The sequence below is a fragment of the Mesoplodon densirostris genome, chromosome 9, assembly GCF_025265405.1.
Source record: "Mesoplodon densirostris isolate mMesDen1 chromosome 9, mMesDen1 primary haplotype, whole genome shotgun sequence".
NCBI classification, from domain to species: domain Eukaryota; kingdom Metazoa; phylum Chordata; class Mammalia; order Artiodactyla; family Ziphiidae; genus Mesoplodon; species Mesoplodon densirostris.
The window spans coordinates 81016642-81035202 of NC_082669.1; the positions used below are offsets into that span (position 1 = coordinate 81016642).

At 39.6% G+C, this 18561-nt stretch overlaps 1 protein-coding gene and 1 pseudogene across 1 annotated transcript in view; one reads left to right on the forward strand and one right to left on the reverse strand.

Moving 5' to 3' along the window:
- The first annotated feature begins 368 nt into the window (after positions 1 to 368).
- CAPZA2 (capping actin protein of muscle Z-line subunit alpha 2) overlaps positions 369 to 18561 on the forward strand; it is a 58737-nt gene continuing 40544 nt past the window's right edge. Inside the window, exon 1 of the mRNA XM_060108292.1 lies at positions 369 to 556. Coding sequence (XP_059964275.1) covers positions 518 to 556 — 39 coding nt within the window. The 5' untranslated portion in view covers positions 369 to 517. The remainder of the gene's footprint in view (positions 557 to 18561) is intronic.
- LOC132496424 (RAB11-binding protein RELCH-like) lies at positions 11191 to 14804 on the reverse strand (annotated as a pseudogene).

Consider the following 18561-nt stretch of genomic DNA (forward strand, 5'->3'; position numbering starts at 1 on the left):
GTTATTTCTTTAATGAATATGTCCAGAACATCTTCCAATTATGTACTGGGTTGTATGTGCATATTTTAATGAAGGCCGAATATTTTTCTCGTAATCTTTTTTTTTAAACCAGAATGTTTAAAAGCTTTTTGTGCACTTTCTCACATTTTAGCTGGCGGAGTTCAGGATTTGATGGGAGTATAATCAAGGGCTCAGAATGTACTCCTCGCAGACTGGGCCCATACGGTCACTGGTGGGGAAAGAATCCTAGACTCAGGATACTGACAAGCCTGCCTCAGGCGGCAGTAGGCAACTCCTCCCCGTTCCCGGGCCTCCGAGGCACCCGCGCACGCGCACAGCTGTGCTCTGGCCCCGTGAGGCGGGCGGAGGGAGGCGGGGCTCCCGGGGCGCGTGCGCGGCGGCCGGAGCTGTGGGCCCCTCCCTTGTCGGGGTCGCGCGGCGCGGAGGACCGCACCGAAAGGGGGAAGTCAGGTGGCCGCTGCTGCCGCCGCCGCCGCGGTTTGTCGCCAGAAGGAAAATGGCGGACCTGGAGGAGCAGTTGTCTGATGAGGAGAAGGTAAGGGCCGCGGGGGCGGCAGAGCCCATCGGTCCGGGAAGCCAGTAGAGCCCCGCCGTATCAGCCCGGAGTGTGGCCGCCGGGGAAGGGCATTGGTCGGTGCCCCCGGCTGCCCTTCCTTCCCCTCTCCTCGCTGCGCCCGAGTGCCTGCCCCTGTCAGTCACCCGAGGCCCCTCGCGGGGGCAGGTCTCCGCCAGGCCTGCTCGCTCCGCTCCTTGTAGGGTGTGTGCTCCGAAAATAGGTAGCGGGAGCTGGGCGGCGGCGGCGGCGGCGGCGGGCGGGGGCCGGGGGCGCGACGGGCGGCGGCCGCTGGGGACCCTCTCCCCGCGCATGGGCCACGGGGGCCCTGCGCCCAGGTCGGGGACTGCAGAGGGGTCTGGGTCCCGGTCTGGGAGCGGCCCAAGGACAGTACCCAGCCCGATGGCCTGGCCGGAGAGGGTGGCCGGGGTGAGGGCTAAGGGGGAAAAATTGCTTAGGAAGCTGACCTTCACTTCTCTCTTCTACTCTATCCTCCCACAAGCAAACTGCTTTCTTTCCTGGGTCCTACGTTTTTTTCCCTTTAGCCGTGGAAGTCTCTCTCTCTCTCTCTCTTTTCTTTTTCGGTTTTAGCTGTAGGCAACGAGGTTGCTCATAAAAAGACACCCCCCTCCCCACGGTTGTTTGCTACTCTTGTTGGCAGTAGCCGCCCTGGGGGCCGACTTGGTAGCGCCCCGTGGTCCTGCTAGGACTTCTTCCGAAGAGGGGAGATTGTGGAACTCCTTTTACTGTATCTTAGATGCTGTGACAGCATTGGAACCAGATGAACGACTTAAGTTCTCAGGCATTTGAAGTAAGAAATCTGATCATTGAACTGGATCTCTCTTATTCGCGGTTTCCTTTGGCCTCTGTGAGGCCCCATTCTCCAGAGTGTGTTTTGGGACACGGGGGTACCCTCCTAATTTTGAGTATTTCCTACACAGGTCCTTGATGTTTCTCAAACTCAGAAGTAACTGACATAACTATGAATAAGAGAGTTACAGTTTTCGAAGACTCCACTCTTAATTTAACAGGGCTCATTTTTAAGTTCCAAAGCAGTACAGCCATGTATGAAACACAAACACATAACTGGTGTTTAAGAAATCCTCATGTAAGCCTACGGATATTTTCGGCTGGAACGCTCTGCTCCAACTGTTTTTATATCCTGTGTTCTTGTACTGAAATGTCATGTTCTGTCTTCTTCCTGATGTGAACGTGCAGCAGTCAGCCTTATCTTCAGTTTCGGAAATCTTTTTTACCTCTGTGCTCTTTGGTGAAAGTGATAATAAAACGACAAAATGGGGAGAGCAGCAAGATTCTCCATAATCCACAGGCCTGGTAGGCAGATCCCTGTATACACAAAAGTTGCTGTGCAGTATTCACACGTGTAATATTGGTAAATAACCATAAATGGGTAACTGAACATGTATGCAGGTGCTCACACACATTTAAAATTAAGTAGTGCTAAAAAGTTTTTTTTAAAGGGATTGTCATGTTTTTTATTCTGCTGTTGGTAAGTGGTGATTAGTAGCTCAAGTGGCTAGAAATCTAGCTGAGGAGAGAGTACTCAGTGTGGGAGTTAATATAGGCCTGCCATGTGTTGTAAAGACCTAAAATAGCAAAGTTTTTTCAAAATGATATGACAGGATTTCTTGTCATCCGGCACTCTCAGGGCACTAAGCTCCATAAAGGTGTGGGGCTGGGTGGGAAGGGGTCTTATTCTCTGTGCTCGCCCAACACCATGTTTTAACAGTAAATGAATGAAAACTCCAATTTGAAGGAATTTTGTGGTTTTGTTTTTATTTCGAGTTTTATAAGACTATTCTGTGTATATTTTGCATATAAACTTCTGATTACATCTTTTAGTAATTTAAGAAAAATATTAACCAAACTGTGAGGTTAAATTCAAGTAACTGGTAAGTGAAATTCTAACAGTCTTGTCACTTTACTTAAATGTTCTTTTTAATCTCTTGGGAGGAGGATCTTGCATGTAGAATCAGAAATAGGATTTAAAGGTGGTATTTTTTAAACTAATATTTAAATCATTTGACTTTTTCTGACACCTCGTTTGTAATTTTCAAAAATAAGTTTTTAATACTTAATTTAAAGCTCTTGGAATTTCCATTACTGATTGTGGAAATACGGAAGGGAAGCTGGTAAGACTTATGTAGTACCATACTTTGTATATGCCTGGTTCAGTTAGACAATACATTTGTTAATTTGTTGTAAGTTTGAGCTAGGTTTGATTATTACCATTTCACAAATAAGTAAAATAAATTTTTAAAAGCTTTAAGTAATTCACGGAAGGACATCTAAGTAGGAAGTGCAAAGGCGGTATTTAAGCCTGAGTTTGTCTGAATCCAAAGTTGATGCTCTTGTGACATTACACTTCTTAACAGTTGATGGTAGAATCCTTTTCTGGATTTATCTCTTTGTGTTAAATTTGACAGCTTAATTTGGAAAAGGGAGAAACAATAGTTCTCTTTGTTTTTAATAGAAATTGTAAATGCCAAACACTAAATAGTGTTGGGTTTTAAATTTAATTTGTGTTTTGATCGTTTTAGAACAAAGTTTATTATTGTTTAACACATTTAAAAGTTTTATGCTGTTGGTGTAGTTTCATATATGTCCTGTGGTAGGAAGCATTTAAAAAATTAATCTAGAATAATATCTTTGCTTTTTTCAATTATATACAGTTGCTTTTTGAGGATACCGGTATGAAATGTAATAACCTTTTCACTTTTGGCCACTGGGTTAGTAGGAAATAAAATTATCTGAAGAAGCACAATGAAGTTGTTTAAAGTTATTCATTTGTTGTGGTGTGTCCTACAGACCTTTTTACATAGTTATAGAAACTCTAGGCTAGAACAGTTCATGTTTTCCCCTCCTGGGTCAGCTGCACTGTACAGTAAAGCATTTTTTGTGATTGAAATTATATGAAATTATGATATATAGCCCAGATAAGAACTATTCCCAAACTGCTCTGTAAGTGAGAAATCCTGGAAGTCACTCGAAGCTTTGGAAGACACCTTACCACCGCCCCTGCCCCCCACCAACCTCTTCTACCTTCCCCCAGTGAGTAGAGTGATCCGCTCGCATAGCTTCAGCTTTTGTATCTTTGCAGATGTCTCAAGTACCTAGCTCAGCCCTGCTTCTCCCCTTAGCACTGGTCACACATTTTTTTTTTTTTTTTTTTTTTTTTGCGGTACGTGGGCCTCTCACTGTTGTGGCCTCTCCCGTTGCGGAGCACAGGCTCCGGACGCGAAAGCTCAGCGGCCATGGCTCACGGGCCTAGCCGCTCCACGGCATGTGGGATCTTCCCGGACCGGTGCACGAACCCGTGTCCCCTGCATCGGCAGGCGGACTCTCAACCACTGCGCCACCAGGGAAGCCCTGGTCACACATTTTTATCTGCTGGTCCTATTCACAGAAGACAGTTAAGGAGATATGCTCAGATGGAACCTGCGTGAAAGTAAATTCATAAACTCCCCTCCTCTTTGTCCCTACACAAAGCAGGGCAAATACCCATCTCTTTCTGCTCATATTTCTCTTTATGACTCTGTTCCCATTATTCGAGTCATCCAGGTTTTTAACTTCAGCTTTAACTTTTTTCTTCCTTGTGCTCTCTGTACCTTACAGTCAGTTTCCAAACCTTGTCACTTCCATCAGAATATGTCTTACAGAAATTATTTCTTGCTTGAAAAGTTCATTTATATTAATATTTGATTTATAACCTCTCAATTGACCAGACCATTAACAATTTATGTTATGAACTACTGTTGTTTAGTAACAAACTTGTACTGTATGAACAGGATGCAAAGTGATTGTACCTGTTCTGTGACTACACAGTTGAAGGAAAAATAAAGCTAAGGGAGGAAAAGTAGGGTTAGAAGAATGTCTCATATCTGTTTTATTTGCCACTGCTGGACTTTTATTATAAACTTTCTAGACAGATCCCTCCATCTTCCTATCATTTTTCTACTCCCAAACTTTTAGTTGCTGGATCCTCCATTGCCTTTACAGGGAAGCCCAACTCTTGAAAATGGTGTTCATGTCCTTGTATTCCATTCTAACCTAAATAGTTCTGACATTTCCAATATATACTGTTACTTAATCATGCTGTGAATTCAAAGAGACCTGCATGCTAGTCCATGCCTAGCACATGGAGTAAATTATTTAATCTCTCAGCAGCCTCAGTTTCCTCTAAAATGTGGGGATATAACAGAAATTATATTCCCCATTAAACTTCTATAAGTGCAAATGTTGCCTGGCATGTAGTAAATACAATAAATTTTAGTTATTTTTCTCTGCTCACGACTTACCTGCTTTGAGCATTGGTACTGCTCCCCGATCTGTCCCCTTCTTTGAAAGATGAAAAATTACTCTTCCTTCAAGATTTAGCTCAGATCACATGGCTAGTTTTCTCTCTCTCCTGAACAACTGTTTTCTCTCTCTCCTGAACGCTGTAACACATCATTAATATTGAATACAGTTTTGCATAGTAATCTGTTTACCTGTCTTTTTTCCTGTATTCTGTTGAATTCGTTAGGGCAGAAATGTCATCTTTAACATCTGTCAGTGCAATGTATGTGATGAGTACAATGGTTCAGTGAGTGAATGAACAAAGGAGTAATGAATTTACAAAATTAAGAAAAAAATAACAGTTTTTCTTCTGCTTTATAACAAATTTAATCAGTTATACATATACATATGTTCCCATATCCCCTCCCTTTTTTTTTTTTATATAATTTTTTTTTATTTTACAAATTTAATCAGTTATACATATACATATGTTCCCATATCCCCTCCCTTTTGCGTCTCCCTCCCACCCTCCCTATCCCACCCCTCCAGGCGGTCACAAAGCACCGAGCTGATCTCCCTGTGCTATGCGGCTGCTTCCCACTAGCTATCTACCTTACGTTTGGTAGTGTATATATGTCCATGCCGCTCTTTCACTTTGTCACAGCTTACCCTTCCCCCTCCCCATATCCTCAAGTCCATTCTCTAGTAGGTCTGTGTCTTTATTCCTGTCTTACCTCTATGTTCTTCATGACATTTTTTTCCTTAAATTCCATATATATGTGTCATACAGCATACAATATTTGTCTTTCTTTTTTGAATTTACAAAATTAAGAAAAAATAACAGTTTTATGAAAAGAAATAGCATATAAAGGTAAGTTTTGGAGGGAAAATCTAGTATGCCTACATTTTTCACTTCTAAACAGTGTTATAGATTTTAAAGATTTAGGTAGTTAAATGAAATTTCAGGTGCTCCTTGAGGTGCAGGTGTTGATACTGGCTACGGTTCAAATCACTTACACATGCTAAATATTTATAAGCAATTTGTGTACTTCTCTCCCACACACAATCATAATGTGGCTTCAGAAGTTTTGTTTGTATTGATAAAAACAATGTAAGCTGCCATTATATTCCATCATAATTAATGTAAAATCAGTAGTGTTCTTTTTAACTAAAAAGTAAACTCAACCAGTAAGTGATTAATGTAGAAATTATTCATTCCTAATTTCATTCTGTAGGTGAATGAATTCTGTCATTGCACCAGTAAAATGTAAAAATTCCTACAGCAAGCAGAAACTTGATAGCTGCTGCAGCATTAGTGGAGTTTTTTAGACTTTGCACACTAAAGCAAATTTGTAGTACATTTTCAGTACATTGGGGAGTCATTTCTACATAAAATAAAAGTGGTTATATACATAGAAGAACATGGTATATATGACAGAAAAATCCGAACGAACTTTTTGGCCAACCCAATAAAAACACTTAGAGAGTACAAAGTAGTTTTTAAGGTTGAAAAGCATAATGGGAAAACTTGACCTGTGGTCCTGACCTAAAAGCTTAATTGCCTGAAGCAGTAATTTATTGTAAGAGATTGATGCATATCAAAGAAAATAGGGGTTCCATAGAACCACTTATAGTTGAAATTTCATAAATTTTATTCTAAAGGGTAGAACTACAGTCTTCATATTCTTTCTCTTAAGACATTTATTTACATGCTCTACTGTGAACCCTATGGCTGAGAACTTCTCTTGCACATTTTAGTTCATAATGTTTCTACTGAAAATGAATAGAAATAATTTTTGCACTGCACTACCCCCACATTTATTCATTTACCAAATATACCATATTTCATTGATTTCACTACTCATCATTTTCCATATTTTAAGATCTCTGAAATCAGGCTGCATTGTACAATCATGGCTTGTGATACAGGTAGCATTTTTCCTTTTTTAGTGACCCATGAAATTATGCATCTCTCATTGATTGTGAATCAGGGTAAGCAAGGATATAATGCAATAACAAACAAACTGAAATCTCAACATGAGGGCGTTGGTGGTGGGGGCCTTGCGTGGCATCTCCTCACTCGTTCTGTGTGTGTCTGGTGTGGGTCAGCAGCAGAAGGGCCCTGCTCTGCAAAGTCACATAGTTGTAGGCTCTTGGAGGATTTCAGTCTAAACGTAGGCTTTTTGATATGATACATATGCACAATGGAATATTATTGAGCCATGAGAAAGGAGGATATCCTACCATTTGCAACAACATGGACCTTGAGCACCTTGTGCTAAGTGAGATAAGTTAGAGAAAGACAAGTACTGTACAATATCACTTATATGTGGAATATAAAAAAGTCAAACCTGTTTAAAAAAACAGTAAAATGGTGGGTACCAGGGAATGGAGGGTGGGAGGGATAAGATTAATGGTGTTTAAGGGTACAGACTTGTAATGAGTAGTAAATAAACCATAGCGATCTGATGCACAGTATAATGAATATAGACAGTACCATTGTACTACAATGATGTGATAAATATTGCTTTAGTCGCGATCATACTACATTATATAAATGTATGAAAGTAACAGGCTGTACACCTTAAATTTACAAAATGTAGCATGTGAAATTTGCCTCTCCTCCCCAACCAAAAAAAAAGTCTTAGGCTTTTTATCACTGTCCCCACAGCAGTGGGAAAGAAATGCAATGAATACCATACTGGGTTTTAAAGCTCCCCCCTACCCACACACACACTAAGAGACTCACTGCACTTCTGCTCAGATTTCAATTAGCTTAAGCAAGTTATATCTATAAACCTCATTTCAGAGGGGGCAGGGAAGAAGAGAAATGCAGTATTTGTGAATAGCAGTAATGATTCTATAGATTAAGTTTTAGACTCACTGAAGATCTGTGATTTGATTACCTGTTTGGTAGACACAGTGCAAGACTACAGATTCAAGGATGAATCAGACATATATAACATATATACTATACAGGGTCAAAAAGCAATAAGTTCATGGACATTCAGAAGATGGAAAAGTTACTTCTGCCTAGGAGGATGGTAGGTATCAGTTGAGGTACAAGCTCATGTCAGAGAGCACAGCATAGGAAGAAAAAACAGAAAAGTGGGAATGAGCAGGAAATATGAGTTATATCTCAAGTACTTTGCAAGTAAGAGATGCAAAGATGAATTGTGCTGTTAAACAGCACAGATTTTCTCAACCTCAGCACTATTGACATTTGGGCCAGATAACTCTTTGTTGTAGGGGTGTCCTGTGCATTTTAGGATGTTTGGGCATCCTTGGCCCACATGATACCAGTAGCACTGCAGTCACGACAGTCGCAAATGTCTCCTGTAGTACAAAATTGCCCCTGGTTGAGAACCACGGGTCTAGACAGACTGGAGCTAGTGAGACCAGTTGGGAAACTGAGTTAAGTATTAGGATCTGATTTAAAGTAGTTTCACAAGACACGGAGGAAAAAAATGATTGCTAATGTTTCAGAGTTGGAATCAACAAGACATGGTGAGTGAATGTAGAGAAAGGGAAGAATCAGAGGTAACTGAACATTAAAATCTGGTTGACTGGGAAGTGGAACCACCACTAACAGCTAAAGAACACAGGAGAGAAGATGCACAGCTCAGGGGAATAATGGTGAATTTTGTTTGGGTTCTACTAAGTTTGAGATGCTAGCAGAATGTTTATGTGAACATGCATAGCAGATATGGAGATGTAGAAATGGAGCTTGGAAAGAGATCAGGCCCAGAGGTTATATAGATTTGGAAATCCTCTCTTTGTGGGTTAAAGCCACGAGATTGGAATAGCTTTTAGCAGAACAAGTTCAGACATAGGAGAGAAGAGGGCAGAGAGCATATACTTTTGGATACTTTCATTTAAGGCATAAGAGAAGGAGAGAAACTAGAAGGTGAGGAGTGACCTTTGAAGTAGAAGTGTATACCTAGCACAGAGTAGGTGCTCATCTCACAGAACTTGAAGAGAATTTCCAGAAGGAGCAGTGCAGTATTGCAGAGAGATTAAAAAGGAATATAGAATTGAGAAGAGCCTTTGGCTTTAAGAGAAAGGGATGAGAAACAAATTATATCTCCTATATGCCAATATCTACTGTATTCATTTCTCAGTTGTCAGAGCAACCTTGTTATTATCTGTATCTTGCATATGGTAAAACTGGTGTAGATGAGGCCGACTATTTTAAGTGGTAGACTAGAGATCATTGCTGGCCTTTAAGAGAGCAGTTTAATGGCCTTTCAGTCTTGTGTGCATTGTAGTTCAGTAACCATACTCAAAGACCTCCCTCACCTTCTTTTGTATCCTTGCCTATCTCTGTTCCCTTAGCAGTTTGTACATACCTTTGTTGAAACATTTACCAATTTTAATAGGTTTCCTGATGTTCTTATTTCCTGCGTTTTTCAGGGACAAGCCCTGTGTCTTATTCATCTTTGTAATTGCAGTAGAGTGGGTGGCATATATTATATCAGTGACTTCAACTCAGGCTGCACATTAGAATCAACTGGAGAGTTTATAAAGAAACATGGATGCACAGGCTTCACTCATGGGTGAGGCCTGGAGCATCTGTACTTTTTTCAAAAAAAGCTTCCCATATGGTTTGAATGTGCCACCAGGATTGAGTTTCACTGTATTAGGTGCTCAATAAATGTTGACTAAAGGATAAGAAGTGGAGACAGTAAGTATAAATTACTTTTTCCCCTATATTATTAGTCTTTTAATTAATTTTTTAAGCTTTTTAAAATTGAAGTATAATTTACAATATTGTATTAGTTTTGGATGTACTTTTTGGGTGTACCATGAAGTAATTTGATATTTTTTATACATTACAAAATGGTCACCACGATAAGTCTAGTTACCATTTGTCACCATGCAAAGTTATTACAATATTATTGACTGTATTCCGTATGCTATACATTATATCCCTGTGACTCATTTATTTTACAGCTGGAAGTTTGTACATCTTAATCGCCTTCCCCTATTAAAGTATAAATCATTCTTGAAAAAAATTCAGTAATGAAACACAAGAGAAAGAGTCGATACTACTTCATTTTTTCCTACTGTTTCATTTTAGGGACACTTTTTTTTAGATAGAAAAAATTTAGGAGTGTTTGTGGGCTGAGGGGAATGATTCAGAGGACAGAAAAAAATTGAAAATATAAATAATAGTTTGTATAACTTTCTCAGTTAGTGATAATGAATGCCTACTTTGGATTCATAGATTTCTTAATATTTTAAATAAATGATAAGAACATATTTAAAGCAATATTGTTGAATTCAGTGGATTCAGTTGAATTCAAATATTGTTGAATTCAGTGGATGACCTAGTTGTAGATTAAGTGATATGGGCCCTGTTTTTAATTACTATTCAAAATGATAATTATAAACGAAAAAAATTCTTAAGGAAAACATCAAAACAAATTACATCTCTTACGTATACTCGATTAAAATAAATTAGTCTATAACACAGACATGCAATTAATGATCACTTGATCATAAACTATTTAAATAATGATCGAGTTTTAAAAAGTATTTTTTCTATTTTTATTTTACTTTTAACTCTCAAAAAGACATAGGCAATTTTTAGAGAGTTATGGGAAACAATGTCAAATAATTCTTGTAGTTGAAGTAGAAAAATTCATAATAGCTCTTTTTAACTTTACTGCTGGTCTCTAAGACAGTGACCCTTTTTGACCCTTTTTTGGGATCACATTCCTTGAGAGTCAGGTGAAACCTATGATTCTTTTCTTCAGAGGACCAAATGCCTCAAATTTTGCATATACAGTCCCTTACAGGGCAGTGGGTACAATATCTGGCAGCCTATCAGAATCAGGTGGGGAGACTTTAAAAAATACAGATTTCTAGATGTCAGTCCTCTGGAGATTGATTCAGTAGGTCTGGAATGGAACATGGGAATCTGTATTTTTTCAAAAGCTTTCCCAGCAAATCAACCAGGCATCCAGATTTGGGAAATCTCTGCACTAGTGTCTCCTGCCTTGGAGGAGATAACTATGTGGGAAAATGTCCAACGTATGGAAATTAGAGGGGTTGTAGGCAGTGTTCTCAGATAAAATATAGGATGCCTGGTTAAATTGAATTTAAGATAAACAACAAGTAATTTTTAGTATAAGTATTCCCAGTGCAGTATACTTTGGGGCTAATGTAGAGTGCAGGGCTGTTCGCCTCTAAATTTAATGGTTCCAGATAGCTATTTTTTTGTGGTGTGCATGTGCTTTTGTGCACATGCACTGTCTGCTTTTTATACTTTTATCCCCTTTTTTTCAGTTGCTCACAGCTTTTTAAAATTTTTGTCAGCTTAATATATTTATATCTGCTTTGGTGAAGACTCCATTTTTTGCTAAAGAATTAATGTTTTCTACAGACAGTCAAAATCTCCTGGATTTTACCTTAGTGTTTGTAAAAATTTTGCCAATTCACAGTGCCCAGCAAAAGCATCAGAAAAATCTGGAGACTTCATAGACACAGGTAGTTGAAGTAACATTAATTTTGCCAACAGCTTCTATAAATTGTGCCAGTTGATTGACAACCTGTGGTAAATTCCCCCACCTTGTGGTACTTTCCTGTTCTAGCTGGTAATCATAAATTGAAGTAGCACTGCCAGATGCTCACATCTTCCAGTAACAGACATATCTTAAAGAGGCAATGTAGGCCAAGGGAATCCAGTCACTTCTATTTTTGGCATTTCACCATGAAGCTTGGCTTTACTTGAGAAAGATGCTTTCTATACAGTAATGCAAAGACTGACAGAATGAAGGACTGCAAGGCAGAAAGCTACATATGGAGTTTATTTGCATTCAGCCCACCTTCCCTTTGTTCTCCTCCCCTGAGAAGTTTTTCAGTCTTACTCAGCAGTGTAGGTGTAAGATAAGATTGTAAATTTTAAGAGTGTAGTCCTAAAATTACAGTCCAGGTAGCACAGGGTGATAAAAACACTTGATGTGTTCTATTCTTTCTGAGGGATCTATTCTTTCTGAGGAATCTGTTTTTTCTGAGGGATCACCCAGGACCAAAAGCAGCAATTCAGTATTCTGTTGACATTTGCCCGGATCATCAGTCTATGCCATAATGTTACCAAGGATTTTGATCACAGCTTCTTATACCAAATGTGCTTATCTTCCATTTACATCTGTTGCAGCACTTAAAGAACCAAGGAATTGGGAACTTCTTTAGAAAAGTAAGGCATCATTGCTCCACAGGATTTAGCCACAGGTAGTCATTTTTCTGGGTATTGTGACTAATCTCTTTCCATCACTGTGGTAGTTTGGCTTCTACACATATTGGTCCAACATCATGTGCAAATGCCACATAATTCATCAGTATTACTTGCTTTGCTCATCACCTGGTCTCTCAATCAAATTGAAAATTGTGTAGAGAAACTGATTTCTCCCTGTTGGCTCAGGCTGTAGGATGCGCTACACAATATGAGGGGCCTGCAGCACATGAGGAACAATTTGTGCAGGCAGCTTCCCAGCGTTAACATAGTACTTTTTTCACTGCAATTTGAGACACTTCTGTTCCTAGGAGACCATCTGCTGACATTTCACAAAAGGAAAGTAACCTGTGGTGGAAAGCAGGAGACAATTTCTTGTAAGATTATCAAAGGTGAATTTTTTTTTTTTTTTTTGCGGTACGCGGGCCTCTCACTGTTGTGGCCTCTCCCGCTGCAGAGCACAGGCTCCGGACACGCAGGCTCAGCGGCCATGGCTCACGGGCCCAGCCGCTCCGCAGCATGTGGGATCTTCCCCAACCAGGGCACAAACCCGCGTCCCCTGCATCGGGCGGACTCTCAACCACTGCACCACCAGGGAAGCCCAGGTGAACTGTATTTTTACTCAGTGGAGAAGATAGTATTCCTTCCTTTCTTAGGGAAAGGATTTGGTAAATTCTCTCTAAGAATAGTGGAATCAACTTTGTCTGATATTGAAAGGTGATTATCCTTACCTTTCCCTTGTCTGAACGATTTAATGATTTACAACTGAATTCTGCCCATTTTCTTCAGATGTTTGTGAGGATTCTGATCCAGAGAAGTCTGAGCAGTCACAAACTGCCACGATGACACAGTGTTCATTTTAGAGGAGGTCCGTTTCACTTTCAGGCCTTCCAATTTGCTCCATCAAAGACCCTTTCTAACTACTTAATAAACCAACTTTATCTTCTTATTTCTGAACTAGCACGGAGTTCTCTGTAGGCCAAGGAATAGAGAAGAGTGGAGGAAGGTTGCCTAAAATTGTGGAAGAGCCTGAAATTCATCTTCCACTCCATGGGCCACATATACAAGATTTTTCCCAGTTAGTCACTTAGTAGACTTGCAGTAAGTCTGGAGGTTTTGAAATGTTTAATCTGCATCATCCAATAATTGAAAATCTTGATCTTTATTTTCATCTGAGAAGTTTATTGATGTAAGCTTGTAGTTATTCTTAAATAAAAATTCATTTCTTAGGAATTTTAGAGCTCTTTTTTCAATAGATTTGATTTGTAATTTTTTTGTTCCTATAAAAGAATGTTGTTTTCTGCAGCCTTTGTCAGATTGACTCAGCTCCTTCCCTTGTTTTAATGTTGTAAATATAACTGTCAAACTTTACCCTCCTCCCTTCAAATACATGGAGGATCAGAAACTAGATAAGCACACTTGTGAATTTATGTCTGAAATAAAAATAGAGAAGATATACGAAGAATCTCTCTCATGCCCTTCTAATGTTGGGACTATATATCAGCTTATTTGCTTGCTTAAAATATATTTTAAATAACTGAGTTCCTTTCTTCTTGGTCCCCAATTATATCTTAAATTTGAGCTTCACAGATAAGTGAGATCCGGTTTATTTGACTCCTCTGCACTCTGTTGGTGAGGGAGGGGTTCCTGCTGTAGGGTTATGGGGATGGCTAAACACACAGCACCCGACATTGGAAAGATGAGGTGAATAGCAGTCTATTAATACAAATACTCAGCCCAGGAGATAGGGACACAGTGGAGGGAACAGAGTGAACAAGCAGAGGCCAAGGGAGGCAAGCTTTGTATTATCAAGAAGGTAGAGTGAGCCCTGGTTCCAGCAGGAGGATGTGATTGGCTAGTTTGAATAATTCCGCAGGCTGGCAGGGAACTGAAGCCCCATACTCAGGGATGAGCAGGGACTGTGCCTATTCCCTGTAATAAAGAGGGTTGTCTGGCTAGGGACCTTATCTGCAGGAGGAGACTGAGGATGGGAACTTGCAGTTAGGCCATTCAAGGTCCTTCCGTTTTTCCCCAGATGTCAAGGCACACGTAATACTGGGCTTTAATTTTAGGCCTTATACTACAGTTCTCAGTACTAGTACTTATCTTTTATCAGAAGTGTATGCTAATGATTGCTGTATTGAATAATACATCAAGAAGTTTTTAATAGCATAATTTGACCTTTGAGTTTTCCTTTCAGTGTGGCCTTTTCTTTGATAATTTGCAGAGTTTAAGATATTCTGCTGCTGTGTACAATTTAGTCACAGTAGATGAAAGGTGGACAAAACATACATGCAGTGATATGGAGGCATGAAAGAAAAGAGTTCTTGTCTGAAAGACTGAATGGAGTGGTGAGGCTCTAGTATTGTATAGGTGGGATGAGAAAAAGAGTGGGTTGGTTGTAGGAGCTATCAAGTAGCAGAAAGAGTAAAAAGGTAGTAGCTGTTAATTGAGTGCTTACTCTGCGCCAAGCACTTTTCTAAATGTATTACCTCATTTACTGCAGGTGAGGAAACTGAATTTAATTTGCTTTTGGTCATATAGGTAGAAGTCAGTGGAGCTGTAGTCTGAGTACATACAGTCTTATTTAGGGTTTATGCTGTTAACAGTACATTTTACAGCCTTTGAATACAGAAAGGCCTTATATGTCATACTAAGGACTTTGGACTTACCTTGTTGGCAGTGGGCCACCATTAGATGATTTTAAGCAGGAAAGAAAATGATCGGAACTTTCATTGAAAAATATCAATCTGGTGGCAGAGTGGGAAATGACTTTTGGAGAAAGATGAGATTAGAGGCAGGGCAGTTATTGTAACAATCCAGAAAGGGACTGGGTCCGAATGAAATGGAATCAAAGAAAAGGAGATTGGATTTGAGCAAGACAGACAGACACTCAATAGTGTGGCTGAGTGTGGGAGAAAGGGGGAAATGTGGAATTGTATATAGGTGGTGCCGATAATTTTATGACGAACAGAGGGTGTAGGTTTGGGTGAGACAGTCAGGTATCTTTGAGGCATTTAATGGAGATTTCTAATAAATGAGTTACATTTAGAAAAATGGATCTTGATCTTGAGAGAGGTTGTGATAGGTATATAGATTTGAGAGCTATTGTTATGTGGTGATAATAGAAGCAGTGGAAGTAAATGAGATTACCTAGATATTTTGGTTGTTTCTTCTGAACCATCGTATAAAGATTATGCTCTATTGGGAGGCGGCTCCGAAAAGCCTTGGACTTCATCTGAAGAATTCATTCAAATCCCAATTCTGGATCTCTGTTTTCTCTTTTCATGAATTAAAGGTAATAACAGCCATCTTGGAAAGTAACTGTAGATAATATTTTATTTTATCTAACAGACCACAGGGGTTTTAAAAGGTTAAGAAATGATGATATATTTCATCTCCCTTAATTTACCTATGAGAAATGGAGATTTACAGAAATTAAATCAAAACCTGGGTGCAGATGGTTTGTCTTAGCTTAGATGAAAACCCAGATCTTAACTGCACATTGCCACCACAGAACTAGGAACTGGCTTTTTCTCCAGTTTTGCTACCACTGGTTTTTGAGGTAAGCAGAGTACAGAGGAAGGGATGATTTCCAGGGGAGGAGAAAGGATGTTGGCGTGTGGGAAGTGAATGCACTGCAGAAAACACAGAAATGCATGGGCATAAGCCACAGCTGTACCACTGTAGGGCACAAAGAAGCATTTCACGTGTAATGTGAAAATGCCTGTATTCCAGAGCTAATTTTAGGAATAGTGAACTATACTAATGCAGATACATTTATTCTCTACTACTGTTACTGCTCATACTAATATTATATTCACCCAAGTTTACGTAGCTAATGAGTAGTAGAAATGAAAATCCAACTCATTCAATCTGACTCCAGAGATCATACACTATACTGCTTCCTTATATTAGCATAAGTTTTTATGGTTTTGAATGTACATTATTTTAAAATTAACTGTCTACATACAGGATTGCATTAGTGATAACTCTTAGAATGCTCATTTCATTAAAATACTATATTTCCTGACCATCCTAAATAAATGAGAGTTTATTCTTGCTTATAGATTGATTCAACATTGATTCAACAAGAACTACCTACCAAGTTTAGAGCATAGGGCTGCCTACTGATATTATTGAATATTCAGAAGTTCCTTGAGGAAGTTACATTTTTGCAGTTACTACCTGAATGCTGACTACTAAATTCATTAGACACTTTTCAGAATTATCTTTGGAATTTATTAAAAATTATGATGTGTAGGGCTTCCCTGTTGGCGCAGTGGTTGAGAGTCCGCCTGCCAATGCAGGGGACGCGGGTTCGTGCCCCGGTCTGGGAAGATCCCACATGCCGCGGAGTGGCTGGGCCCGTGAGCCATGGCCACTGAGCCTGAGCGTCCGGAGACTGTGCTCCGCAACGGGAGAGGCCACAACAGTGAGAGGCCCGCGTACCGCAAAAAAAAAAAAAAAAAATTATGATGTGTTTTTCATGTCCCAGACTGAAAAAAAGTAATTCACACTTTAAAAATAGTACTGAAAATACTTTCCTTTTTTTCTTTCTTTTATTTGTTTATTTATTTGGTTCAGTGGGACAAAGAAGTCCATTTTAACAAATAGCATTAGGATGGCTTATTTATCCTTATGACGATGTAATAAAGAATGGATCTCCATCCCACATCATATACAGAAATCAGTCCCATGTGGATTAATGGCCTAAATTCAAAGAACAAAACTTTAAGAAACTTTAGAAAAAATATAAGAGAAAATCCCCACAATTTAAGAGTAGAGAAGGAATTTTTTCCCCCACTCTCTAAATGCTTCACTGTGTTTAGGGCTGTCTCTTATATAACCACAGTACAATTATCAAAATCAAGAAATTTCACATTGATACAACATTATTGTCTCATCTACAGACCCTATTCAGATTTCACCAATTGCTGGTCCAGGATCTAATCCAGGATCGCATTGAATTTTGTTGTAGTGTCTCCTTGGTCTTTAATCTGGAACAGTTTCTCAGCATTGTTTGTCCTTCATGACCTTACCACTTTGGAAGAGTGCAAAATGGTTATTTTGTAGCCTGTACCTCAATTTCAGTTTATTTGATGTTTCCTCATGATTAGATCAGCCTATGAAGTTTTGGCAGGAGCATAACAAGTGATGTTGTGTCCTCAGTACATCCTACTAGGAGGCACAGTTTTTACTATTATGATAACTTAGGTCATTTGGTAAAGGTGGTGTGTGGCAGGTTTCCTCAATATAAAGTTACTGTTTATCCCTTCTTAATTAAGTATCATGTAGAAAGATTCATTCACATTGTGTAAATATGCTCTTAGACTTTTACCCACTAATTTTAGCATCTCTTGATGATTTTTGCCTGCAACAATTACCATTGTTGGTCACCCCAGGTGATTTTCTAATTCAATCATTCCTTCTACATCTATTAATTGAAATTCTAGCATAATGAAGAGCTTCCCCCCATTTGTTCATTCATTTCTTTATGTCAATATGGACTCATGGATTCTTATTTTATTCTGTGGGTTGCTATCATTATTTAATTGGTTGCTTGAATTGTAGCCCATAAGAAAAAGTACCAAAAAAAAGTTTAGTAGTATTTTTGTGTTATCTTAGTAAGTTGATGGGCAGAAATTACTTTTTCTCAGAGGTAGTGTATACTAACATTTTGGATATTGTTTTGAATATACTGCTTTGTCTTCTGCATAAGTAACTTTATAGTATCTGCTTTTTTCCAAGAAGCACAACAGAGTGGAACATACTTTTTATGTTATGTTTATCTTTTTTGTATATTTTATACCAAGTAATGTTTGGATCCTAGAGAAAGCAAAGAAAAAATATAGCTCTTTTAGCTTCTAGCTCTATATTAGTAGGTTAACTTTTTTAAAAAATAAATTTATTGGGCCTCCCTGGTGGCGCAGTGGTTGAGAGTCCGCCTGCCGATGCAGGGGATACGGGTTCGTGCCCCGGTCTGGGAGGATCCCATATGCCGCGGAGCGGCTGGGCCCGTGAGCCATGGCCGCTGGGCCTGCGCATCCGGAGCCTGTGCTCCGCAACGGGAGAGGCCACAACAGTGAGAGGCCCGCATACCGCAAAAAAAAAAAAAAAAAAAGAAAAAAGAAAAAAGAAAAAAGAAAAAAGAAATTTATTTATTTATTTTTGGCTACGTTGGGTCTTCATTGCTGCACATGGGCTTTCTCTAGTTGCGGTGAACGGGGGCTACTCTTTGTTGTGGCAGGCAGGCTTCTCATTGCAGCGGCTTCTCTTGTTGCAGAGCACGGGCTCTAGGCGCGTGGGCTTCAGTAGTTGTGTCACGTGGGCTCAGTATTTGTGGCTCGCAGGCTCTAGAGCACAGGCTCAGTATTGTGGCGCACGGGCTTAGTTGCTCCACAGCATGTGGGATCTTCCCGGACCAGGGCTTGAACCTGTGTCCCCTGCA